General features: G+C 40.6%; 3 protein-coding genes across 5 annotated transcripts; 1 reads left to right on the forward strand and 2 right to left on the reverse strand.

The window, feature by feature from the left end:
- Positions 1-48: 48 nt before the first annotated feature.
- On the forward strand, positions 49-2,372 carry cfap73 (cilia and flagella associated protein 73). 3 transcript variants are annotated; one of them, XM_044026605.1, is made up of 7 exons: positions 49-196; positions 489-594; positions 1,029-1,121; positions 1,194-1,385; positions 1,572-1,793; positions 1,895-2,053; positions 2,130-2,372. In XM_044026605.1, the coding sequence occupies exons 1-7, from the start codon at positions 156-158 to the stop codon at positions 2,226-2,228; spliced, it is 912 nt and encodes a 303-aa protein (XP_043882540.1). In that variant the 5' UTR covers positions 49-155; the 3' UTR covers positions 2,229-2,372. The 3 variants fall into 3 exon arrangements, with proteins under 3 accessions (XP_043882540.1, XP_043882543.1, XP_043882541.1); XM_044026608.1 differs by having other exon boundaries at positions 1,895-2,015; XM_044026606.1 differs by having other exon boundaries at positions 1,032-1,121.
- On the reverse strand, positions 2,368-8,310 carry LOC122769773 (protein limb expression 1-like). The gene is made up of 6 exons (XM_044026604.1): positions 7,381-8,310; positions 6,898-7,103; positions 5,458-5,598; positions 5,275-5,370; positions 4,246-4,323; positions 2,368-3,072 (listed from the first exon to the last, which is right to left on the reverse strand). Exons 1-6 carry the CDS (start codon positions 7,454-7,456, stop codon positions 2,629-2,631), a joined length of 1,041 nt encoding a protein of 346 aa, XP_043882539.1. The 5' UTR covers positions 7,457-8,310; the 3' UTR covers positions 2,368-2,628.
- A 700-nt stretch (positions 8,311-9,010) lies between these two features.
- On the reverse strand, positions 9,011-14,163 carry riok2 (RIO kinase 2 (yeast)). The gene is made up of 10 exons (XM_044026603.1): positions 13,976-14,163; positions 13,163-13,301; positions 12,965-13,081; positions 12,359-12,534; positions 12,158-12,246; positions 11,863-12,054; positions 11,671-11,763; positions 10,931-11,407; positions 10,358-10,457; positions 9,011-9,497 (listed from the first exon to the last, which is right to left on the reverse strand). The coding sequence occupies exons 1-10, from the start codon at positions 14,039-14,041 to the stop codon at positions 9,336-9,338; spliced, it is 1,611 nt and encodes a 536-aa protein (XP_043882538.1). The 5' UTR covers positions 14,042-14,163; the 3' UTR covers positions 9,011-9,335.
- Positions 14,164-15,851: the final 1,688 nt, after the last annotated feature.

Below are 15,851 nucleotides of genomic sequence, written 5' to 3' on the forward strand. Positions count from 1 at the left end.
GATTGCACCTTTAACGACTACAGTTTGGGTTTCCATAGAAACGAGAGGGAGGGACGCTGCGCGCTCGCGCACACAGAAAGTTTGAAGACGAACTTCAGTGAACGAAACACAAGGAAAAGTTGGAACAGTGAATGGAATAATAACCTCACAGAGTCATGAGTGTGCCTGCAGTGATCAGTGAACAGCAGCTTTCACGGTGAGTTCCAGAAGAGCGGAGATCATCAGTGTGACACTAACAACTCTCTGCTGTGTCCTGTGTGTGTGAGTACATGTCTTTGTGGACCAAACAAACCTATCTTTGTGAGGACATTTTTGCTGGTCCACACAACTTTAACGGCCTTTTTCAGGATCAAGACCTGGTGTAAGGGTTAGGGTTAGAATTGGATTTAGGTTAGAGGGTTGTTAGGCATTTAATTGTGATGATTAGGGAGTGTCCACACAAAGAATGTAAAACCAGCATGTATGTGTGTGTGTGCGCGTGTGTCCAGCTCTGTGCTGACAGAAGCGCTTGAAAAAAGCGCTGCGATCTTTGAAGTACAGAAGAAACGTCAGGAGGATGAAGAACTGAGATCAGCTTTACAGAAGCGTGAACTGGTACGTGAACAAAAGAAATACATAAAACATTTTTAAATTGTCATGTAAGGAATGTCACAGATTCTCCTCGTCCCACTAACTAAATGTGCTTTTTGTCAGGCAACACCTGGCTCATAATAATAATATAATAATATGATTGACACATGACATACATTCAATAATCTCCTGCATCAGGGAAACACTTCAGAAACACATGTAAACAAGGACAGATTATACATACATCCAGTGCCGGCCTAAGCCTTTATGGGGCCCTAAGCAAATGTGCACTAAAAGAACAAATCTTCAACTACAAAATAAAACCAAATTACTTAAGCTCAACACTACTGAGATATTTAGAGAATAAAATTATTCCTCAATTTTATGTGATGTGGGGTCTAAAAAATTATGAGATACATATTATGTGACATACTTAAAATGTTGTTGTTTTTATTTAGAAGTTAGAGCATTTGCACAAGTGCATGGAGGAGCTGCACAAGGACCAGGAGAAAGCACAGCAGTTACACTCGAGCTTTGATACATTTCTCAAGGTACGTAGATTAAGTCACCACATCTCACACACGCCAAACTGCCTAAAAATCCGTCTGTGTGCATGTGAGTAGGATGAAGACGCTGCTAAAACTGTAGCAAAAGCAAAGAGGGAGAGGAACGAGGTGGTTCAGAAGAGCGAGCAGATCGAGAGGTTACAGGAGGAGACGGCCCAACTGACACACGGGAAACACAAGCTGCGTCATCAGGTGCAGAAACACACCGTGTACCAGCACATCATGGAGCAGGTGGTGAATATGACTAAGGTAGGTGGATGTGAGCATTTTAACACGACATAGGAACATTGTTTAGAAGATATTTTCACAGTGCATGTACGAGAATAAACACAGAAACAACTATGACAGAAGTCACCATGACAGTGGATTGACCCATATCTTTTGATAATGACTTATACAATAGTCCCTCTCTGCCTTTCTGTGTGTATGTCACAGTTCAAAGATGCAGAGCTGCTCGCAGATCATCTGGAGAGTCAGCTCCACCTGAGAGAGCAGCTCTGTCAGAGGGAGAGAGAAGCACAGGAGCAGGTTGACCAGCAGAGAAAACAGGCGGCGACACTGGACGACCAGCACAACCTGATGCTGCTGCAGAAGAACAATCAGCTGTCCCAGCTCCAGAAAAGAATGGAGGAGACGCGCTCTGAAGCTCTTACCTGGGTAACCACACACGATCCGGAGTCACAGACCACATCAGATGTTGCTCAGATGTTCAACCAACATGTTCTGTATGAAATTCAGATGTTCCACTTTTCACACAGGAACGGAAGTGGAACCACATTCAGGAAACTGCTGCAAAGAAAACGCTTCTCCTGGGACAGATAAAGATGGCGACACTGAACCTTTACGAAATGACAAGTGACACGTTAGAAGCAGAAGAAGGTGAAAATATGAATGACACAGAGAAACAGCTGTACAAGGTACGTGTTCTGACAAACAACCCTGATGGATCATAGAAAATAACCCGAACTAACCGTGCTTTATTCTCTCCATTAGATCAAGATGTTCATCCAGGACTACAAGGACATCGTACAACAGACACAAAGAGTAACGGACAAGAAACCGAGGCAAAAAGTGCCTTCCACGCCTCACTGAGAGACATATCTGTTTATATTTGAACCTAAACATGATTTCCCACGCTGACTTTATTGAATTAGCATAATATTTCACTTCATGGCAACAGTTGTTCTGAAGTAAAACTCTGTGAGTTAAGACAATAAACTTCACTGAAGAATGACACGTTGAACCTTCTTTGCTTTTATTATTTTTTAGTGTTAGTGCCGGTGTAACATTAGCAGACATTTTGTACCTGATACCTTAACATACAGACACAGAAATACAATGAAAAAACATGTAAAAATACAGAAATTAATCAATAAACGTCGAAATAAAGTATATAAAAATGCAGGAAAGTACCACCAAGCCGTGTTTATCATGTCTCAGTATGTGTACCTTTTGTAGTCCATTTATTTTTAATTCTGTACTTGATGCTGCTTCAGTCTTCGTGTCCATATGTGTGCTGTGAGCAGGGGGAAGGATTGTTGGAGGCCATGTGTTTGCCAGAGGTTTGACATTCTGTGTTTTTACGGAGGGTCGGTGACGGGGTGCAGGGTGGTGTAATCCGGACCTCTGTTTTCTGGCTGTGGAACGTGTGTAAAGGAAGTTGTGCATGTTTGTGAGTGTGACTCTGCGTCTGGCTCGGCGCCTCAGGTGCGTGCATGTACGCTTGACTCAGAGCCAGGGAGAGGATCTCCGTCTTTTCCTTGTGGTATCGCAGCTCCACGCCCTGACGCCTGGCCAGCACCAGCTCCCTCTGCGCCACCTGCAGCTCCTCCCCGAGCTGACCCGGCGTCCTCTGTTCCCGTACGAGCCAATCCAGAGCCATGCTGCTGCGCATGTACTCGTCGAGGCCTCGCTGAGAGTAGTAGGCGATTACACTCTGCGACGCAACAAAGAGAATGAGCAGCAGTCACCTTATGATGCAACATGAGCACAATGAGAAAAAAATGGCAAGAGGACATTTTTTTAAAGGTCCAATGTGTAAAATACTTTATGTTTTATAAGTACACAATCACCTGATTGTACTGTTGTTGTTGTTTTTGTTGCCCCCTTTTATATCTGGAGCCAGGTCAGCTTTATGGAGGCCGGCATTTTGGACCACCATGTTTTTATAATAGCACATAATGGGATACATTTTGATGCTAACGGAAGCCGATATAGGTGCTTCAAGGGAAGGATATTAGGCAACGACATGTAACTTCACCACTCAAGTTGCTAAATCTTACACAATGTGCTTTTAAGGCCAAAATTGTGACTATACAGCGTTTTCAAATAAATAAATAAGTTGTGTTAATTATGTGAATTAGATGAAATTGAGAACGAGTCGCACTTTCTCTTGTATTATCCTCATCGTGATGATTTAAAAATATAATATTAGAAATATTTGGGTGCACTGATGATGACAGAATGGAATGGCTCTTTAAGTTTAATGTCTATACCCATGGTTCTCAAACTGTGGTAGGTGTACCGCCAGTGATACACAAGCCTCCTCTGGTGGTACTTATATCTGAAAAATCAGAAATACTGTTCTACCTCTAGTGCATAGAAAATGAAACAAATAACATACATTAAAATTACATAATAAGAATTAGAATCACCTTATCGCTCGCTCCATCTTAATCTAATGTCACTATACCAGTGTGTGAAGTATATGTGAGGAAGAGGAGGATGATGAGAGAGCAAATTAACTTATCGGGAATAAATCTGCCTCCTGTGAAAAGTCTGTAGCTGACTTTACTCGACCTATTTATTCCACTGTATCTCAACGTTGGTGATAATGGTGTTACTTCAATATTTTCTCAGGTGATACTTGGTGTAAAAAGTTTGAGAACCACTGCTCTGTACATTTGTTACCTATGTGTCTAAAACCTGGGAAAGAATTCCAAGAAGGTTATTTGTTTAATATGAGTAATTTATGTTCTATGATCTGGTTTGCTGGTCTGTATATTTTGGTTTTGTAAACACAACTGCGCTGGGCATATTTTCTCTGCATGACACAATAACAAAAAAATAATCAATGAATGAATCAAATCCTTGGCAATTCCCCGGGTACCTTTCGAGAATACTTTTTCTTCCTCAGTGCTTTCAGCGTCCCGTTCCAGTGCAACAGCTGGAAAACTGTCATCATCTCCTGCATGGGGGGGGAGAGGGGAGCAGGAGAAATTGGGTGAGAGTGAGACACAAAGTGTGTGACTCCGACAGTCACGACTCGAGGAACAAACCCAAGAACCTCGCTTTGTGTACATACGACTGACAAAGATAACACATGATGTGGATATTACATGAACGCACGTCTAAACTGCAGATGATTGGTTTGTAAAGATAATGTAAACCTTTGCACGACCAGGCCAGTTTCATCCTGAGTTATAAAACGCTGCCTCACTGAGCGGCTGCCATATGTTAAAGAGTCTGTGACATTAGTGTTAAACACAGAGTCTGTACATTAACTGAAATTGATCTAGTGAGCCACAGGTGGAAAATGTGACACGTCTGGGGGTTGAAGTCCATATACTTGCACTGCTGTGCGTTTGCCTCGCGCTTTTGTTTGTGATCACGCTTCGACAAAACTGTTTTCTACTTCCTCCACCTGTTGTTATACAAAGCACTGGAAATCTGCACGGCTGTGTGTGTGTAGACCTTTACAAAGGTGTGACAGTGAGTGAACATTTGCACATGTGGAGGTGTATGTGTGTGTTACTTGGACGCATTCCATCTTTATGAGTGTTACTTAAGAGGGATAATGAACCCATTTCCCCTTAACTAATAACCCTCTGTCTGCCGACAGATGCTTATTTACACAAAGGCAGAAATATTAAGTGTTTCATACCATGAGTGTGGGATGGGATAGGGGATAATAAGGGTGAAACAATAACAGTGTGTGCTGGAATTCCCACCCAGTGAGTTTGTGTTATGTTTGGCTTAATGATGCTTTCATTTTGGGGTAAACTACTATAAATAGAGAATCCCAGCCACAAAGAAGCCCTTTACAGAGTCTGGCTCGAGTAAATAAAGTCTGTCGTTCACACAATTGCCACATGACTCACGATGGTTTTTGATATAAGCTGTTGTTGTTATGTTTTACCTGGAACTCCAGCATCGTCCTTCCTATGTAGGAGTGGAGGAGGAAGCTGTACGTTCCTATACTGGTGCTTGAATCACAGGCATCTTCTATTGAGACCTTTACAGAGACAACAGTGCAGGTCAAATACAGTCTGCACTGTATTACAGAGCAATAGTGTACGTGGTGACGCGGTCTCACACTCACAGCACTGTCTGCGGTCGCCTGCTGCAAACTCTGAGCGATGAACTGCGCGTCGATGCGTCGACACGGCAGCTCGTTCACGAGAGAGTTCATCAGAGCCACGCGCGCGGCGTCCCTCCGAGCCTCCGCCTGAGTTTCGCACACCTGAGCACAAACACAGAGGATACAGCGTCTTGAATAAGAATGCAGAACGGCAGCAACATTGTTTGAAAAGGTCACTTTAAACAGGACATTTCAGGGTCTGCTGACGTGTGTGAGCACAGACTCCGACATTTAAGTTGATTTTACACTCCACTACAGCTAATCATGGGATCAGAACTGAAATCACAATGAGATGTGGATATTAGAGGCATTCACAGATAACCAATCACATGCCTGCTCTGAGCTGGGGCTGCTATCTGGGTCACAATGAGCCCCATTGAGAGGCATCATGGGATTCAAATGGAACAACATCAATTTAAGACAAATTTAAAAGTGTGTGTGTGTGTGTGTGAGAGAGGGAGAGATGCTGAATGGTGTGAAAGTATCAACCTTTGAATAACTTCAGTACAAACTTAAATGTTTTTTGTTTTTTTTTAAATGTAACTTGTTTTGGGCAAATATTTCTCAGCACCATCACCATGATTGTTAGAAATGTAACATTAAATTAAAAAAAAGGAAGGGCAAATAAATAAATAGTTGGACAAAATTAATGTGCTTCAGGTTTCACAGGTTGCTAATCAATTTATTTGAGCAAAATGTTAAGTTAAAATAGGAGCAAAAACAAAGATTATCACGAGATTACCTAAGAGTTTATCTAAACATAATATATTTCTACCCATTTCTCACCATACCCTAATCCAACTGAGAAATAATAAATAAATGAAAGACCAGTTGCTGATTTTGAACATTAAATAGTTAATTGCTTGATTTGGAAAATACATTTTGCTGTTATTTACATGTTATAGGTTTACAGGGATTATATTTTTTAGAAACAATGACTTGGTTTATCATTTTCTTCATTAATCTACTTAGATGTTATGGCAATAAAATACAGAAACTGGTGTAAAATATCAATCAGTGTTTTCCTGAATTTAAAATAATGACTTTTTTTCAGCATATGAACGCGAATAATATTCACGTTTAAAAAGCTGAAGTCAGACAACTTGTTTTGAGTTCTTCCATAAAAAAAACAAATTCAAACTGTTAAAATCAAATTGTTTGAATATTTTGGGAATTGATCCATTAATTGTTGCATCCCTGGATGTTTCAGTTTCCATCCTGTATTTCATGCATCAAAACGTCACACTTTTACTTTTGGTCTCCTGTGTGTGCTCACACCATGGTGGTGATGTGATCAACAGCACATCATGGATAACTAGTGTACCGTATGTTCTATAATCTTTTAGGTCAGCATAGGCCTTTTACAATTCCAAAATTCAGGAACGTTGATGACAAACACACCTTATAGTTACCAAAGCAGCTTCCTCCCGGAAGCGTGACATAGCAGACGTAGGGTGGACCAGGGGACGGAGCAGATTCGTACAACAGTAAGCTCTCTGTGTGGACAGCTGCGTGTCCAACAGAACCGTCCGACTCACTGAAGGAATCACTCGGCGGACTCTTCTGCTTCTGCTCCCAGAAGTTGTGGAGCATGGCCACCACGTTCACTGCACACAGAACGTCGTTGCAGGCAGTGTTTATTTTAGCAGCATTCAGAAAAGGAAGGGAACCACCCTTCTTTAAATAGTACAGATCTGCACTTTTTCTTGCACCATATTAGGTTTCAAACATTTCCTGTGTCCTGCACTTTTTTTTTTTTTACTACAGTGCATTTTATGCTTGCAGGGAAAACTTGGATTCTTTGTCATTTACAAGAAATGTAACAAAGTTGTGAGAAAACAGTTGTATCCCTTTTTTCCCACGTGTTATTTTTCAGTTACTTACAGTCGTTGGGGATGCTGTCAGTCTCGCTCTGCGACAGGCACGACATGATGCTCTCCTCAACGTTCACTTTATTCATCCTCTGCACTGGTTACTACGTCCATGGCGTCCTGAAACACAGTCCGTCCTCTCTCGCTTGTCCACCAGACATCAGCGGCCACCGGCGTCATCATCATCATCACAGCTAAGAAATGAACTCAGAAATCTGAAAGCCCCATCACTCTCCTTCACTGCACTCCTCCTCTCCCTCGGCCTTCTCCTCTGTATGTGAACATCTCAACAGGATCTCTTTTGAAGGAGACCACCTTTGTCACCCTCACTGCCAATTAGCTCAGAGGGCCCCCCACTCTTTCTACACATACACACACACACACACAGAGGTGCAGAGCAGGAATGCTGAGCCCCTCCTTCCAGGCCTTGCAGCTGGCTAATCCCTGAACAGAGTTGAATAGCTGAAGACCTGGAGTAAGTTGGCAAACTGAACCACATGTACCACCTTGAGGAACGTTAAAATAATGAACTGTTCAGAGAGAAGTCCAGTATGCAAGTATGTGCCTTTTCCCCACCCCAGGAAGTAAAGAATCAACGTTACCCAACATGTGTGTCTAAAACTTGTGGGGGAGTGGGCCATTTTTGACTTCACACACCAAGTCCAGGGTCTGAGCTCCATTCATCCTCTTCAATATGAAAGGCCATTGTTCCGAGTCTGAATTCATTCACTCTCTCAAAGCCTCTTACACATAAATGAACCAAATACTGACAAAAACAAGCGGTTTCTTTAGCTACCGAGTTCTCCACTCCCTCACTCATCTTTTACATGTCTCCCGCGCTTTACAAAAAAATAAAAACCCAGTGAAAGAGCGAGCGAATGGGTATACATCCCCTTTTCATGGGAAACGTATTGGGTGTGTTGTTGAGCATTTAGGTTCCCACATGCTTGTCCGTCTCCCCTGTTTTGACTGGCTGATGAGAGGGTGAGGGTAACTCGCTATTCAAACCACCATAATAGTTGGGAGAATAGTTGAAAGGCAGTTTTGCATAAATGAAAGCTCTTCCCCAAACCGCCTGCTCTGGATCTTAAAGCCGCAGTGAGTAACTTTTGGTGACGTTTGTGGTCGATGCTATTTTTCTGCCCGTTCATGTACAGAAATATTGCGACATTAATTGTTTGCCGAGTCGTTCGTCTGAGGTTCTGCAATACTACAAGACTTCACTGAAGGAGCTTTTGTGTGTCTACAGCGCCAGAGCAGGTGGAACAAGGGGCACTCGTCTTATTAAACTGCTGTGGGTGTTTTCGTGTTTTCAGTAACTCAATACCTGTTTGTTTCTTGCTTTACCATTTCCATGTTGTCGTTGTTGCCTCCGTTTGCTGCAACATAAAAGCAACCACTTCCTGTGTGCAGTGGGGGAATGTCGCCAGGCGGTACAAGACCTTAACACAGCTATACTGAGAAACAAAGAGAGAGTCATGTGGAGCTGATAGACTTAATCAGCAATGTGTGAACTCATTTGACAATGATTTGAATACACACATATTTACACACGTAATATTTACACACTATGACTTTCAGCAGTGGACACAGAATGAGTATGACATTGACCATTATTTTGGACAAAAAACAAAGCTAAGCAGTAAAATATACCATAAATGGTTTAATTATTATGAAAGTGAAAGTGTGGTTAATAATTAACCACATTATATCATCATTATATTGACATGTGTAAAGAACAGTAGCAGCTCAAAAAGGAAAGGCTACTAGAGAAAAACAGACAGGATCTCTCTGGTTTCACTTCTGCATGTTCTCAGTTTAGTCATCATTATCTCCTTTTTTTCCAACAACAGCTTTTGCAAAAGTCCTTTTTTCACTGATCATCGTGTGGAACCATGTGACATGCGAAATTAACCAAACAAAAAGCAGGCTGACATGAATTCCATCCGTCCATCACCGGAGTCCTGTTTATCCCCAGAAAGAGGCGCTCTCCATACTAGACTTGATGTTATTTTGGTTCTCCCTCCTGGATTTGGTCACCAAGTTGGCCTCTCCCTTCTGCAGACGTCTCCTCTGTGCTGCCTTCTGCTGTTTGGTGAGCTGCCTCCGCACCTTCTGACGGACCACCTCCTGCAGCACAAACAACAAGAGCAACAGGTCACTACAGAGGAATGTACTCATTATCTGTCTCTGAAAGGGCACACTCATCCTTACATAAACATGTTTCCTCTGCTACAGCGTGTGGTGAAATGTCCAAATAGTTACACACTTCCTGGTTGTTTACTGCCTACTGTACAAACCTGTGAGGGCAGTGTTATGATCTGAGGTTGCTTCAGGTCACCTGAGAACCTAAATACACTGACCGACCAGGTTTTTCAGACATATTCAGAGATTACAATGCCAGGATTCATTGAGCTCAAATTGATGGTTCAGGGAGCATGCACATTAATTTTCACACATGGACTGGCCACCACAGATATGAAGAATATGAAGCTCCCTGTAGACTGTGATTTTGTAAGTCTACAAGGTTTTGCAAATGGGAGCTCAGACGTCACCTGCAACCAGGGTCCTGGATACTACCTGTCAATCACACTGGTGTCTATTCATGTGTCACTTATTACCTCCAAATGGGAACATAATTTACACAAGTGACATCATCTTCTATTGAAGAAGACCTGAAAGTAGCAATAAAGCGGTTGACTTCCATTCAATTTGATGACGTCTAGCAGACAAGCGGAGTCGCTCCCTGGTGGTTATTCAATATATATCAGTCCAATCATAAAGACAAGCTCTTGGCAAAATAAAGTGCATTAAAATAAACGTGACATAGCATAAGCTTATCGAAGTAAAAGGCAGTCCACCAAAAACATAGGTGTGTGATTTTTTTTGGCCAGTCTGTGTATGTTCACGGGTCAAATCAGTGTTTGTACTTTTTAGATGTACTGTATTATACACTCAAGTGCAGACAGGTGTGTGTGTGTTTAACTTACTGGGGGTATAGTAGAGCAGCTCCCTGTGCTGCCCATTGTGGCCTCACTGTCTGTCCGCCTCCTCCTGTGTTCTGCCATGTGTAGAAGACTGTCTGAGTCTCTGCAGGGGAGAAGAAACACCAGTGGTGACTTTTACTAAAATGGTACAATTTTACCAAAAAAAACAAAACAAGCTGTGAATCTGTGATAAATCATTTTGAGGTCAAAATTAGAAATTTTGAAGTTTAGAAAATAGTAAATGACATTTTATCCACTTTCTGGACAATCCAACTGAATGATTAACAGAAAAATAATCAATAGTTTAATAGATTATGGAAATAATCATTAGTTAGAGCCCTGCCATTGTATAGTTAAATGTTTAACAATCCTGCTTAATTTGACACAAAACACACTACATTTTTGTCAAATGTTTGCATCTCTGAAATGTACAAACTACTTCTCCAGCTACCAAACTCTCCTTATTAAGACTTAAAAAGAAATCTGCTCAGTACCAGAGTTGCCAATGGAGTGTTCAAATCTAAAAACATAATCTTATCAAATGGGCTTTATTTGGACGTTTTAACTTTCCATTACCTGAATGGTTTGAATTCTTTGTTGGCGGCAGAAATGTCTGACAGCTCTGGACACTCATCCTCTGCTTCCTTCAGCTCTTCCTCCAAGTCATTTTGTGCATTTAGATCACCGATTGCAGCAGGTGCCGTTTCAGTCTCTTTTTGTTCTGTCGGGTTTTCACTCTCGTCATCCTCCTCCTGCTGCTGCTGCTCTTCATCATACTCCTCCTGCTGCTGCTCCTCCTCCTCTTCTTCTCTGTCTGTATGTGTGTCACTGATCTTCAGACCCTCTAGTTCTTGCATTGCATGTTTATATTCCTCCATGTCCACACTCTCATCTTCTCCTTCTATTTCTTCGTCTGTTGTCTCTTCATCTTCACCATCCTCTTCATCATCTTCCTCTCCCTCTGGTCCTGCTGGGTGAAGCAATGCACCATCTCTCTCCATATCTTTGGTGAAGCCACTAGCTGACACCTCAACGTCCAGAGAACACGACCGCCTGTAGGAACGAACCATGAGGAGACAAAGTAAGACTTCAAAGTCAACTTAAATGTCAGCATTTAAAATAGTACTCTAAAAAAGTCTAACTGTTAATGACATATCTATCACGCGGTTTGTTTGATAGGCATCAAATTTGGCAAGAAACTTAATGGTAGAAATCCATAGATATAATCACTGTAAGAGCCTTTCAAACACAGCAAAATATAGAAATATTGTATGAACGCTTATTTGTATGTCATGGCGAATGAAAATAGGAGTTACCTGATGTCTTTGAAGGTTGGAAAGAGCTCGCTCTCGTAATTGTACCGCTTTGCAAAGAAATCTCTGATACATTTCACGTCACGATCAAAATACCTGAAACAAAAAGTGGAGAAGTGTTCAACATTTACACCTTTTGTTTGTTTTAAAAACATTTTAACCACCAATTTTCAACTTTGTGGTAAAAACACAAACCATTCAGCATTAGGGTGTGACGTGGAAACCATCTGAGGGAAATCAATCATAGTGATGTGATCCTGGTCATCCAACATAAGGTTGAATTCATTGAAGTCTCCGTGAATTAGGCCGTGATTGGCAAGTTTAACAATGAGCTCCATGAACTCACTGTACAGAGCTTCTGGATCCTGCAGCCCATGAATCTGACACCTGGAAGAAACACACACAACACAAACATCACTATTCGGGTCAGAGAATAAAGAGTGCAGTGTGATATTTTAAAGCAAGAGAGATAAATGTGTTGTTCACATACAGGGGAAATCCATTGATGAGCTCCATCACGACAGCATGTCTGTTGTAGTCCACAGGTTTGGGAACAGGGAAGCCTCGATCATACAATGCCTGAAACATAAGGAGACAACTCAAAAGATGCACCACATAAAAGTGAACTGTTTGATGACATTTTCTATCTATTATGCTTAATTTACATACTTTCTGTGATAAATCACATTACCTTCATGTAGGCAAACTCCTTCATGGCAGAGAGCCGAGAGAGGTAGAGCCAGGACATGTTCTTCCGGTGTTGGTGGTAATCTCGCTTGTTCTTGAGATTCCTGAAGGATGTACGACCCAGTCTGTGAAGCTTCAGCGCATACTGTTCCCCACTTGGACCTGCCACAATATATATGTCTGCAGAACAAAGAACAAGAGCAAATGAGAGTGAACTTGGCATTGAAGTGCCGAAATATTATACCTGAGAACATATTACATATTTTATTAATGTTTCATTCCATGTATTTTATTTGTGTTCTTTCTTTTTCAGTATTATTTTATGATTTTGAGTAAGACAGTTTTGTCACAACCTCCATCTTGATAAAAAGTAGAATTGAGAATAAAAATTAATCTGTTGTTTACTTTGAGGTAACAAATCTACTATTTACAAACGACTAAGTATGAAAGTTTTAAGATGTAACACTTGATTGAAAATAAAAAACATCACATCTTATACTATATAAACACATAAAATGTACATGTATCATTTAGTTAACGTCAGCCAAATCACTACAATAAAGCAAAAGTTGATTATATAAATATTTTCTACTGATTGATGTTTTCTCACCTGACTCTTTACCCACTCCCATCTGGTTTCCAACAGAAATGACCACTTCTCTGGCGCACAAAGTCTTCAGTGCAAGGTAGTCATATCCACCGTAGTTTAACCTGTAGCCCTGCACAGCTGAAATCAACAGATACATCAGAAAAACAAACTTTATCATCAACTGTGAAACAGAGCGAGTATCGGTGTTAGCTTCCTTACTCTTTGTGTGTTCATAGGCTACGAGCTTGTGCTTGCAAAGTTCTCTGAGAATCTTATTACAGCCGCCGTGTCTGAGGCTTGCGATGGACGACAAGAGACTCACTGGAACCATCTCATGGTTCTTCATCCCCATCTCAACCTGAACATAAGAACAGAACAGCATATCATCATGATGAAATTCACTCCTGCTTGCACCAACATTGTCACAGCTAATATATAAATTGGTGATACTTTACATTACAGTACAGTAACAATATGACATTATTAAGATAATGTTTAAATAGTGACATAATGTTACGGTAACGGCATCATATTTCAAATGCAGTTTCCAGATCATTTATAACAATGGAATTAGTTTAGTATTAATAAGGAAATAAGATATTATTACCCCTCTATTCTCTAATTATAACATACTATCACCATTGCTAATGCACTGTAATGTTAAGTGCCCTGATTAATTGACATGAGATGAGACATGTTAAGACAATAGCATGACATTATTGCAAAGCAGCATTTTAAAACAATACATATTATGAACCCCTTTCCTCAAGTGTAAATAATGAATTATAATTATAGCTCAATTCTATTTAGCTTCCTCAATGGTCACGTTTTCCTTAAACACTATAATTATGAATAAAAAAAGGTACAAACGGACAATGGCAACATTAAAAGAGTAGTTTTAATATTGTGACTGAACGGTGAATATACTTCAGAGTCAGAGTTTCACTAACAGGCTCAAATACATGATGAAGTTAGCCTAGCATACGCTACCTCAGCTGGCACAGAGCTGACCTTAAATATCGCGTTACTTACCGCTGTGAGGACTCGGAAATCATCACGAGACAAATACCTCAACACCACGACATTCAGCTTCCCCATGTTTCTGCGGTCACACGCACAGGTTCAGTTTACTTTACAGGCTGATTTTTCTGACGTTAGCTTTAGCTAGACCGTCCACATTTTCTGTAAACACACGTGCGAGGCGGAAGTGCATCAAACGGAAGGAACGTCACAGGAACGTCTTACGTCATCTCGACGTGCCCTGCCTACACGTTGGATATGACACGTTGGTGTCATGGATTATGTGTGTGTGTGTATATGAAAATGAGAATCTTTATCCCATTTATTTTACAGCTTTAGAGTTATTATCTATCTGTGTTATGATGTACTTTGAACATAAGTGGTGTGAGGTTGATTTTGTTGTTGGCTTGCCGATTCTGTGTCAAATTTCTCCCCTAATTTCATAGGTTTTCTGATGGAATTCAAAGATAATATTAACATTTCAAATCTGTCTGTGTGAATAAGAGTATTAAAACTGTTAATCTCTACACAAATCTCTTCCAAGAAAAGTGATTCTCCCTTATTACATACCTATTTATTTTGATATTATTTTTTATTTTAAAACATTTCTTACTTGATTGGTTTATTTTACCTTGTTTTCTTATACTGTGAACTTGTTTTTTGTTTTTCCACATTTTGAAAAATATGTTGTGTTTGAATGCTGTTTATTGTTACTCATTGTAAATAAATAGAGTGTTTGATCGTTGGTAGTTGTGCTGTCATAATTCCATGGTGCCATGGTGCTGTGAATCCAGGACAACATGTCTTGGACATTCCCCCAGCGACGATAAAGGACACTGACCTGTGTTGTGAAATGAGAAAAATAGATCTAAAATGATGCTGCTGGAAATACTGCATCATCACAGTGAGACTCATTTCTGAGGTGGCAGTTAAAGTTAGAGGTAAGATGGGAATTGTGGTTTGGTCAGGGGTCAGGTTAGAAATTAACTGGTTTTGATTAACGTTAGAGTTGCAGAGTCTTAATAAGAACATCCCTTACCCTTATCTTAACCATCACTACTAAATGCCTATACCCATAACCTTACCCTAACATAAACCCAACTCTAAAACCAGGTCAAAAAGGCCATTAAAGTTGTGATAATCTGCCATTCTGGCCTCACAAAAATCCTACTTCAAAAACATTTCTTGTATTTTTTGTATTGTAGACACAGTGTTTAAACAACCTGCATCCATTTAACCAGTCTCCAGTCTGAATTCTGTCTTTTAGCTTGTGAGTGACAGGACACACAGTTCCCCAGCTCCACTGGCCGTGTTGACTCAGTGAAATTCCTCCACTGGTTTATTTAACGTTGTGCGGTTCAGCAAATGCCTGTGTCCAGAGAGAGAGCCCAGGAGCATGCTGTGTGAGCACATATACCTTCAAATTAAGCAGAGGTGTTTTACTAGATTATATTACTGCAGAATGGAATTGGATCCTTTATTAGCGATTAGTTTCTTTCAAAGCACTAGACAACAAGAAAATGAGCTTCTGCTTCAGCCTGTTAAACATTGTGTCACTGTGGAGTGCAGCGTGCATTCATAGCTCCAGCAGCTTTGTCATATTGTTTGAATACATATCATATATAGATAGTATAGACTAGTGGTTCTCAAACTTTTTATACCAAGCTTCACCTGAGAAAATATTGAGCTCTTGAAGTAACACCATTATCGCCAACGTTAAAATAGAGTGGTGTAGGTATAGTGACATTCGATTAAGATGGAGTGAGAGATACTTGTGGCTAAATGCTTTGATGTTTTGTGCCTTCGTAGATCCACTATGATCTGTAAGCTGTAATGCAAATGTGTGCATAGTAAATTTAGGCATAATATTTTGTACGAAACCTTAGGT

The sequence above is a fragment of the Solea senegalensis genome, linkage group LG5 (genome assembly GCF_019176455.1).
Source record: "Solea senegalensis isolate Sse05_10M linkage group LG5, IFAPA_SoseM_1, whole genome shotgun sequence".
Lineage (NCBI taxonomy): Eukaryota > Metazoa > Chordata > Actinopteri > Pleuronectiformes > Soleidae > Solea > Solea senegalensis.